This window comes from Equus caballus, chromosome 2 (genome assembly GCF_041296265.1).
Source record: "Equus caballus isolate H_3958 breed thoroughbred chromosome 2, TB-T2T, whole genome shotgun sequence".
NCBI lineage: Eukaryota > Metazoa > Chordata > Mammalia > Perissodactyla > Equidae > Equus > Equus caballus.
Genome location: NC_091685.1, coordinates 119,454,833 through 119,466,448, shown reverse-complemented (window position 1 = coordinate 119,466,448; position 11,616 = coordinate 119,454,833). Strand labels below are relative to the sequence as shown.

At 42.9% G+C, this 11,616-nt stretch overlaps 1 protein-coding gene across 1 annotated transcript in view; it reads left to right on the top strand.

Annotated features, from left to right (window-relative positions):
* The first annotated feature begins 11,241 nt into the window (after positions 1-11,241).
* Positions 11,242-11,616, top strand: part of ANK2 (ankyrin 2) — a 618,697-nt gene continuing 618,322 nt past the window's right edge. The window contains exon 1 of the mRNA XM_070259760.1: positions 11,242-11,457. Within this exon, the coding sequence (XP_070115861.1) occupies positions 11,386-11,457 (72 nt within the window). The 5' untranslated portion in view covers positions 11,242-11,385. The remainder of the gene's footprint in view (positions 11,458-11,616) is intronic.

Below are 11,616 nucleotides of genomic sequence, written 5' to 3'. Positions count from 1 at the left end.
GTGAGAGCAGAGATGGCAGAACCCAGAAGAGTGACCTTGAGCTGCGTTTTGTAGACATGAGGGAAGAGCATTTGAGTCATAGGGAGCAGGACGTTTGAAGGTAAGGTGGTGAGAAATAGCAAGATCTCTTTGGGCGCTGTGTGCAGTGCCGTGTGCAGCAATGGTAGATGCTGAGGCGAGAGCCAGAGGCGGGGACCAGATTGTAAAGAGCTTTGTGCATTAAACTAGAGTTTGGATTTTATCCTGAACACCACGCAGAAACTTTGAAGGAGTGGAAGCAGAAATGCCACTTCATTAGACTTTTGTTTAGAAAGATCATTCTAGGGTAGATCACAGGATCGGAGTCGGAGAGACCAGGCAAGTCAAGAAGTCCCTGCAGTAAAACAGGACAGAAAGCAGTGACAGCCCGAAATAAGATTGTGGCAACTGCGAAGAAAGAGAGGCCGGCCCGGTGGCAAGTGGTTTGTTCGCGCGCTGGGCTTCAGTGGCCCAGGGTCTCGCCAGTTCAGATCCCAGGCACGGACATGGCACTGCTCGACAGGCCACGCTGAGGCGGTGTTCCACATAGCACAACCAGAAGCACTCACAACTAGAATATGCAACTAGGTACTGGGGGGCTTTGGGGAGAAGAAAAACAAAAAGGAAGATTAGCAACAGATGTTAGGTCAGGTGCCAATCTTTAAAAAAAAAAAAAAAGATTGTGGCACCTGCAAAGGAAGAGAAGAGACTGACTCAGAAGAAGTTAGTACAGAGGGCATTTCATGACTGATGTGGGGACGATTGGAGGAAGAGAAGAAGGAAATTAGGATATTGCCTGAATTTCTGGTTTTCACTGCGAGAAAGCAGAGAAGGAGCTGAAGTTGGTTTGGGACAAGCTGAGTTTGAGATGACACTAGGCCTGCCCAGTTGGCCTCTAAAGGATGTTTTATCTTTGTCCTCGTCTTTCAGTGGTATTATTCTCCATGTCCCTTTTTGTATGGTTAAAAAAAGGATGGATAGAAGGAAAGAAACTATTTCAAGGACACAAACTGAAACTTTGCCTGCATGTCAAATTGAAAAAAAATCAAGATTATCTTAAAACCAGCTAATATATAAAGCACTTTTAGCAGAAATAGGAAAATAACACTATTTCCTCTGCTACTGAAATAAGTTACTTTCCATTTCTCTCCTGTTCTCTCTGGTCTATTTTTTACAAAGTCACATTTATGTGCCATCTGCAAACCAATGAAATTTGTTATTCAAATTTTCTTAGTTGCCTATGAATATTCTGCTCCTATTTACAGATGCTCAGATCACATTTTAATTGACAAAAACCATAAAGTGTCAGATGCGCATTTCTCATCTATAAACTTATGTCTAACATTATTTCCTCTGTTTATATTCCCTGTACTACTTCACCAAGAACTAACATCTCTAAGGAAATAAATTCTATTTAATGGTGGAATTCTTACGTATTTGTACAGTTGTTTTCCATTTTGGTTTCCTGTTTCAGAGAAGTGCTTTTTGACAGAGTACTATTTCCTATTTTCTGAAACGCTTTATATAGCTGTTTCAGCAGTTGCAAGGTTAATGAGTCCTAAATCTGTAGTTTTTCTCAGTCTTCCTTTCCCTTCACATTTTCCTAACTGCTCTGAATGGGTGATATTATCTTAATTCACTAAGATACTCCTTGTCCTTTAACAGGAAGTTGTTTCAAACACTAGAGCCAGTCCATAAAAGAGGACTTTACACTTTTGACCTACTCAGATAGCTGATTTCGCATTAGCTCTTCATGTACCAGGCATGCTGCCCCAGATGAACTGGAAAATATCCCAGTGGAGAAGGTCAGAAATCTTCTGGAGGTTTCCTTCAACCTGAGATTACTGTTCTTGTCTCTTAAGGTCAAAGTAAATTGTGTTGACCAAATGGTTAAACACGTACAAATGCAGAGGTGTTTCCTAACTTGATACATTTTCTATTGGAAAGACTGTCCTGGGCCTCACCCAGGAACATATTCATCATTTTTCATTCATTCATTCATTCATCATTCATCAAGTTACCATTGCATTCCTGACTCCAAGGCTGGGTCTATGTTAATTTCATAACACAATACGTGACTTTTATAGAGTTCCTTATATTTGACTTCTTAAATATAGAAGATATTTGTTGTGATAGAAGACGCTGTGGTGCTACATGTTGCTTATGGTATTAAGATCCCAAGTCATACTACTCTGCAATAAAAAGGAAGGAACCGTTGATGCATGCAAGAACCTGTATGAATCTCCAGCAAACTTTGCTGAGAAAAAGAAATCAATCTCAAAAGGTTACATACTATATGATTCTATTTATATAACGTTTTATATAATGACAACATTTTACAAATGTTGCCAGGGGTTAAGGAGGGGGTGTTTATATAAGGGCCACACGGGGATCCTTGTGGTGTTGGAACTGTTTAATATCTTGTCTGTGGTGGTGGATATATGAACCTACATGGGTGACAAAATTGTATAGCACTTAATACTTGCACACACAAATGAGTAATACTGGGGAAATCTGAATAAGACTGGTGGATTCTATCAATGTCAATCTCCTGGCTGTGGGGATATTACTATTGCTTTGTAAAATGTTACCATGGGGGTGACTGGGCAAAGTGTACAAGGGAGCTGGCTGTATTATTTCTTACAACTGCATGTGAACCTACCATTATTTCAATAAAAACTTCTGTTTAACAAAAAATAATGGCAAGAATCTATAGTTTCATTATATCAATACAAGCTCATCATATTGTGTTTTAATTATGATGTATCAGTTAAAAAAGCTGTCTGTAGATCTCAAGTGTTATATTAAAATTTAAAAATGAAGTAGATTTATATGTGCTGATATGGAGGGATGCTATAGTGTCAAGTGATAAAAGCACCCTGTCAAGTAGCTTGTATAATACAATCCCCAACATATGCTGATTATGTCTTTGCAGATGTATGTGCTAAGAGTTCTGGAAGGACAAACGAAAACAGTTTACAGTAGTTTACTTCTGGGCATGAGGAATGGGCGAGTGGAGGACTCATTTTTCACTTGATATATTTCTGTAACATTGGTATGTTGTTTGCCATGAACGTGTATTACCTTTATAATTAAAATTTTACAAAAAAAATCCAACTGAATAACTATTAAGTAATAGTAGTAAGTGACAGTAAGTGCTAATAAATGATCACAGGATAAGGTAATTTCAGAAGTCTAGGGAAATCTAACAATATTCTGGCTAGAGGGCAGAAATAAATGCAGGAATTTATTTAAGAAAGAGTAGACTGGTTCAGCTGAGAAAAGGTTTATGCAGAGAAAAGATAGGAAATAAAATTGGAGAGGAACAAAGGAGTCCTAATGTGAAGTCTTCAATGTCAGCTTCTGGACATTCAGTCTATACTTAATGTGAAATAGAACTTGGGTCAAGATCTCTGTAAGCTGGAATCCATGAATTTCAGTCTATTGATTTGTTTTGTGTAGCTGAAAATCCTATCCTTTTAGTTGATTGGTTTTGAGGTTGTTTTGGACCTTATGTATATTGGTTTAATATGTTTATTTGGGAATGAGGCCACTTCTCTTTAGGGATTTATTACCCCTCTCAATTTTGTCTTGAAACCCTAGAGAGACTTTTTAAACCTTAGTTAGGGTATAGTGTGGAAAGCAAGGTCTAGGGTCTTTAGATTACAAATCCCACCTAAAATGAAAATTATACTGTAATAAAACTATCTTTCCATTATGAATAAGATAAGTCCTTAGCTTCTTTCCAGTTATATATGGAGGGAGAGGAGGGGAAAAAATAAGTTAATTACAAACACTACAACCAGGTGGTGTGCTGAGGATAATGTCAAGCGACACTTGTATGCCATGGCATTTCCCATTTACAATGTGCTATCACATATATTTGATCCTTTGGAATGTGGCCCTTGATAAACATCAGAAGGGATGGAGTGACAGCACGTTAGTGGTAGACCCATAGCTTCCTAGAAAGTTGATTCAGTGTTTCACATGATCTAGTGCGGTCACAAATTGAAGCATCATCATGTTATTCAAAGTCTTCAGTTCATTTTGAGCAACAGGAAAAAGCAGGTAGAGGAAAATTGAGCCTCAGAGGTAAAAAAAAAAAAAAAAAAAAGAAAACTCTTTTTAGTCAGAGTCAGAAGACACCTGTGAGTCTTAATAAAGCTCCGCTGTAGTACAATTCAGCAGCAAGTGTTGACGAGGGCGCTGGAAACAGCGCATACTAGCCACGTGACTTGGTCATAGATCTAAACTTCTCTGGGTCTCATTTCCCTTATCTATAACGTAAGCATAACACTGTCCTGCTACTCCACATAGCAGCTCTGAAGATCAAATGTGAGCGATAGGTATAAAAACCTGTGAATGAAAGAGTAATTCTAACAGTGGAACTTCAGATTAAGGAAAAATAATATCTAACATTTCTTTGCACTCATTGAGTTCCCAGACACAATAATAACGATTTATATCCCATTTAGACCCTCACCCCCCCCCCCCCCCCACACACACACACATCAGCCTATGAGGTTTAGAGAGGTAACTTGCCCAACATCACAGGTTACAAGAGACAGAATCCAAACTCAAAGTCAAGTTTGTTATACCAAAATACATACCTTCAACTTTTGGACCTGCACAAATAGCCTAATTCTAGTAATGATGGTAATGAGTATTATGAAATACTCTATTATGAAATAGAGATCAGGAGATAATTGGAGACATTTGAGAGGTTGGGGGCCCTGTGTTTTTTGAAGGTTGATTGAAATGCTAATTAATGCATATTTTAAATATATTTATTAACATATATGTGGTATGCTGTATATAATACTATTTGGGGAGTTTTGTGTATCTAAGAAAATCTAAGATCATACAAATTTATACGTAAATTTCCATTACTCTATAAGAAGTTATAGTGTCTTTGAGGAAACAAAGAATACAGCTCTGAGAAGAGTTGACTTTTCTGAGAATTGTTAGGAATTATGTGGTTATTTTTCTTTGCTTCATATTCAATACATAATGGTCTCTCCAAATTATTTATACAACACTCATACACACAGACTCTCTCTCTCTCTCACACACACACACACACAGTTGGTGGAATCTCAGTGCAGTCAGGTAGCTGTGGTTACCTAACATCTGTGACAGTCTTCCTCTATTTTGTATGTGAGATGCCACCACATCATGGCTTAATTTCTGGTGTGCAGGTCCTTGCGTGGCATCCGAACTAGCAAACCCCAGGCCACCAAAGTGGAGTCTACAAATTTAGCCCCTACGCCACCAGGCTGGCCCCTGTTCTTCTTTAAATAACAAGCTTTACTGAATACTTACCAAATGTCAGGAACTACTTTAGGCAATGGAAATTCAGAGAAAAACAAAACCCAGTCTTAACTCTTGAGAGCTGATAGTCTGGTTGGGGAGACAACTGCGTAGACAGACAAATTACAGATGTGTGAGTATTAACACTGAACTAGGGAAAAATTACTTTGGGGGCACGAAGACCAAAACCCTAGTCTATGGGAGGGAGTCCAGAAAGGCTTTCTCTTGACCTAGGTCTTGCAGGGTGCAGAGATGTTGTTAGTCAGGTGAAGGGGAGAGCTGCGGGCATTCTGGGCAGATGGAACCCAGCATGTGTGAGGCCACAGGCTCAGGCAAGGCTGGCTTTCAAGGACAAGAGAGTGCAGGAAAAGAACGTGAATGAGGAGCAGAAGAAAACAGGCTCAAAAGGCCAGTTGTGGGAAAGACTGGGAAGGACACTAAAAGAAAAAAAAAACTAATAACTTGAAACAATTTTATTATGAAAACTACTCTACCTGAAATATTTGCCTACAGTATTATTTGAATGACTGAACAGAATTCCATTATACATCCTAATATGTGGAAGTTTCATCACGTATGTACTCAATTCCGTCTTTTAGAATGTTTGTTTGGAACAATGTTGTTATTGTTTGTTTACAATTATTACAAAGAATACTGCAATGAAAAATTATTCTTATGTTCTTGATTATTTTCCAAGTCAAACATTACACACATTTTTAAGTCTTTTTTGTACAGAGTGACAAAATATCCTTCAGAGAGTTTGTACCAGTTTACCTGCCTATGAACAATGTCGAGTATTCTTTCTGAAGCTCTGGGGGAATTTTCATTACTTGAAATCTTTTCTCTGCCAATTGCATAAGTGAAAATAGTGTTTTGTCATTTGAATTTGCATTTCTTTTATATCTAATGGGGCTAAAGATTGTTTCCACCTGCTCATTGGAAATCACTATTTTTTTTGTGAGTTTTCTTGAAACCCCTCCTCCCTTTTAACAAGGTGCTTATCTTGGTTGTATATTACAGATATTGACTCTCTGTCCATAAAAAGTGTATAAATATTTCTTCTTGGAGTCATTAAGCTTTTAATTTTTTTCTCTTCATACACATAAATGTGTACACACATATATGTATATTATACATTTTCATACGAATTATAATAATGAGTTTTAATATAAAGAAGTTTTACAATTTTATGTAGGATAATCTATCAACCTTTTCCTTTTCATCCTTTTAAAGCTATTAGTCTTAGGGACGTCTTCCTCAACACAAAAAGTATGTTAATATTAAGAAGGGCTTTTACTTCAAAGCGAAGGAATGTAGATTTTATTGTGAGGGCAATAGAAAGCTATCAGGGCTTTTGAAACAGGAGAATTTTTTAAAAGGAAGACACTCTGGTTGAATTATGCAAGATGTTCCAGGATAGAAAAAAGCTCTGCAAGGCCATTATTAAGAAACTACAACAATACACTAAGAGTAGCTGAAAGCCTGGACTAAAGCCATGGATATGGATGGAGAGAAAGAAGCAAGACATTACCATATTAGAATTCACAGGGTTTGGAGAGATTTTGGAGTGTGAGAGATGTAGGGAGGTCTAGAATAACATTGAAGTTTCTAGTTTAGTGACTTGGTTGATGGTGAGAATCTGCATCCAGATTGGAATGAAGATGTTGGAGCAGGCTTTGAGTATTTGCGTATACGGATGAATGGATGGGATGGATAATGTAACAGAGATGTGTTGTGTATTAAATATCTTCTATTCTAGGGACTTTACCTAACCCACGGGAGCCAGCTAACACTTTCTGGAATCACTCTTCACCGTTGTGGCAAGTGACAAGTGACACCAGGATTTATGAAAGTAAAGATGGGAATATTTTCCTACTTACAAAATTACATGATATATCCATCCATATCTGTCAATCTCAATATCTACATCTACTTTTTTACCTCTCTGTCTACTTGAAACCTTTATTGATATGTTCACTTTTTGTTAATTTGAATGAAGCACCCTGAGCCACTAGAGACTGAGGACTCTGATTTGGATTTCCATGTGCCCAGTCATGAGGTGGAACAGCACAGAGCCATAGCAGCATTACTGTCACTTACTTGCCTCACTAAATTTCCCTGGATTCTCTGAAATGAAGTAAAGAGTTTCTTTTTTAACGACCTTTATCCTCAGCCTCCTATTTTTAGGTAGATGACATTACATAGATAAATAGCGATAACTACATTATTAAGTGTTTATAATGTATATGTACATTACCTCATTTAATAGTCACTACGATCCTGTAAAGTAAGAACTATTATTATTTCCATTTCACAGATGAGAAAACTAAAGTATAGAAACATTAATTAACAAGGATCTCAAGGTAGTAACAGACTTCAGTTCACCATCCTAACCACCATACTACATTGCCACCATAAAAATCGTCACATTGGATGGCTTGAGAATGCTTGTGAAGGAAAAAAACTCAGGTTTTATGACGTAGCTTCATATAGTTTTTCACATTTAAACATGAATATGTAATCCACATATTTGAGAAATTGCTGTATGTATAGTGTTCCAGTTATGGTTTTGAGTTTGGGCTTTAAGATTTGAACTAGAGTTCAATCATAGCTCTCCAATTTTCTAAATAACCTTGACAAAGATACTTCATTCAACAAATATTTATTGAACAGCAATGTGTCAGGCATTATTCAAGCTTCTGGAGGTTCTAGGTGTCTAAAAACAGTGAACAAAACCACATCCCTGTCCTCATGGAACTTACCTTCCAGTGACGGGTGAGTATCAACAAACAAACAGGTAAATATAACCTCTGTCAGACAGTGATAAGCGTACAAGAGGGACACACTGCAAGGTGAGATGAGGAGGGAGCGGTGTTTTATAGGATACAGCAATATGTTTTCTCAGGGTGCTGTAACAAAGTACCACAAACTGAGTGGCTTCAACAATGCAAATCTATCCTCTCCCAGTTCTGAAGGCTGGAAGTCCAAGATCAATGCAGGCAGGTTGGGTCCTTCTGAGGGCTGTGAGGGAGAATCTGCTCCATGCCACACTTTTCTAGCTGCTGGTAGTTTGCTGGCAAACTTTGGCATTCCTTGGTTTGTAGATGGATCATCCCAATCTCTGCTTTCATGAGATGGCATCCTCCCCGTGTGTGTGTCTATGTTCATATTTCCTCTTTTTATAAGGACACCAGTCATGTTGGACTGGGGACCCACCCTACTCCGGTATGACTTCATCTTAAGTAATTATATCTGTAACCACTCTATTTCCAAATATTGTGAGGTGTTGGGGGTTAGGACTCAGCATATGAATTTTGGGGGAGACAATTCACCCAAAGCACAGGGTAATCTGGGAGGCCTCACTGATGAGGTGATACTGGCACAGAGCCCTGAAGGAAGTGAAAGAATGATCCATGCAGATATGAAGGAAGGATGGTTCAGGTGCAAGGTGCCTGAGACCAGAGGAGGCCTGGAATGCTCAAGAAGTAGAGACAAGGCCAGTGTGGCTATGCGGGGAGAGGTGAGGAGACGGCTGGAAGCAAGATTAGAGGGGTGGTGGGCAGGAACAGACGATGGGTTACACAGACTGTGTCTTACACTGAAAGGTCGAAAGGCCTCGGCTCTGACTCTGAGTGAGATGGGGAGACACAGCAGGGCTTTGAGCACCGGCTAGTCTCTCCATTGCAAGTTGACTGTGAGGAGCAAGGGTGGAGGAAGGCAGGCTGGTTAGAGACTCTTGCTATCAGACAGATGAGAGATGATGGCCGCTTGGACTAGAGAGATCGTAGTGGAAATATAGAAGTGGTTGGATTCTGTATGAAGGATTTGTTGTTAGATCAAATGAGGGTCACGGGAGCAAGTAAGGAACAAAGAATACCTCTGAGGTTTTTGTCCTCAGCATCTGAAAGTTGGGAAAAGCTGTATCAGAGAAGTTAATGTGGGAGAGGAAGACAAAAAGGAGCCCCGTTTTTGCACACGGTAAATTTGAAACTCCTAGATATCCAGAAAGAGGTGGAAGCAGTTGGCAAAAGGAGTTTCAACTGAATGAGGGAGAGTGGGGATGGAGACGCATTTGGGAATATATATCAGAATCCAGATTCTATTTAAAGCCACGAAACTGTATGAGACCAAGAACAGAGTGAGTATAGACAGAGAAGAAAAAGAGGTCCAGGAGTGAACTCTTTGGCATTCCAAAGTTGAGAGTCTGGAAGGTGAGGAAGAACCAGCAAAGGAGACTGACGAGAAGGAACCAGTGAGGTAAGATGATTGAGAAACAATGGTGTCCAGAAGCCAAACGAAGACATTTTCAAGAAGGAAGGAGTGATTAAAAAAAAAAAAAAGTGTTTAGAGGTGAAGCCAAATGAGGACTGAGAATTGATCCTCAGATTTACCAACACGGGGTCCCTGGGGACCTTGTCAGGAGAAGTTAGGTGGAGTAGATGCAGGAGAGCCTGAATGGACAGGGTTCAATGGAGAACGTGAGGAGAGGCACTGGAGACGCTGAAACTTTGTAGATCTTTTTCTTTTTTTTTTAAAGATTGGCACCTGGGCTAACAACTGTTGCCAATCTTCTTTTTTTTTTTTAAAGATTGGCACCTGAGCTAACAACTGTTGCCAATCTTTTTTTTTTTTCTGCTTTATCTCCCCAACCCCCATACATAGTTGTATATCTTAGTTGCAGGTCCATCCAGTTGTGGGATGTGGGTCGCCGCCTCAACCTGTCCTGACGAGCGGTGCCATGTCCGCGCCCAGGATCCGAAATCTGGGACGCCGCAGCGGAGTGCGTGAACTTAACCACTGGGCCACGGAGCCGGCCCCCTAGAAGATCTTGCTGAGAAGAGGTGTAGAGAAATGAATGCTAGCTGCGGGGAGGAGAGGTCGGGGAGCGTGTCTGTGGTAAAGGAAAGTTTAACTTGTTTCCTCAAGGTGGGAGCATGTTTGTATGGAGATCCACAAGAAAGGGAAAACTCAGCCGTGAGAGGAAACGATTATCTCTTGAGGGTCATCTTCTCATCTGTAAAAAGCCATAATTCCCGCCTCAGTGGGGCAGCAGAACCAATCAAGGGGGTCAGAATGGTCAGGTCTGGGAAAGTGGTCTGTACTCCGTCAAGGGTAGCTCTTATCTATATCCTCAAGAGATAAAGAGGGATGCAAACAGGGATGGCCCCTGTGCTCCAGGGATCACCTCAGTCCTTGCACAGACTGAGGTCCCCAAACCTGGTCGTGTCTTTTAGGTCCTTCACAGGGCTACAGAAGGCGTGGTCTGGGTCGTGGTGAGCGGGGGGCCGTCACCACCCTGGGATAGCTGGAAGATGCTTTCTCATAGAGAAGGAGGTGGGAAGGGAGAGGCTGGAACGGAGAAAGGAGGCAAACGCTGAAAGACACAGCGCTTAGGGTGTCTCATTCCCTGGCCCACATCTGCCCGGAGTTGCAGTCGCAGCGGCATCTCATACTGTGTTCACCCCATAAATTAATTCCTCCTTATCAACAGGGAGTGGCTGGCAGAACAAAGACTGTGTGCCGGCGGAGGCCAGCGTGGGTGGGTGGCTGTCACCACGCGTAGGGACAATGAGCGCGGAGAGGCCGTGTGTGCGGCATGAATGGGAACAGGCGGGCGGGCGCGGGGCACGTGTGCCCGCGATGCGGCGCGCCCGCGGGAGCCTGCGCGTCCCCACCCCTCGGAGCGGCGGCGGGCGCCGAGCCGGATTTCTGGAGCTGTCCATGAGCTCATCGCTCTCGCGGCGGCGGCGGCGGCCAGGGCAGCAGCCTCCGCTCTCCGCGCGCCGCTAGCCCGAGCCCGGCCGCCCGCTCGCGCCCACCCGGCGGCCCGCCGGCCAGCCCAGCCCGCGGCCAAGGTCGCGCCGCCCCGCCCGGAGGAGGCGGGCGCGGGCAGGGCAGCGGCTTCGGCCGGGACCGCGGCCGGCCAGCCGGGCACAGCCGCCCTCGCTCTCTGCGGCCCAGGCGCCGGGGGCCAGAGGGGCCGCGGGCCGCAGGCCGGGGAGCGGCCGGAGCCGCGGGGGAGCCGGCGTGACAGCGGACGAGCCGGCGCCCGGGAAGATGGCTTCTCCCACCTCCCCGGCCCCCGAGGGCGGGGCCTGCACCCCGCCGAACCCTCCGCGGATTCGTCAGGTGGGTGCCCAGGGTGGGCAGGGGCGCAGCGCCCCGCCGGCCGCCCCCCCCGCCCCCCCGGGGCCGGGACCGCGCGCCCCAGGCGCAGGCTGGCCCCCGAGGGGGACTGGCACGGGCTGCCTTGGCCGCATCGCCTGGCCCAGGACCATTCGCTGGATC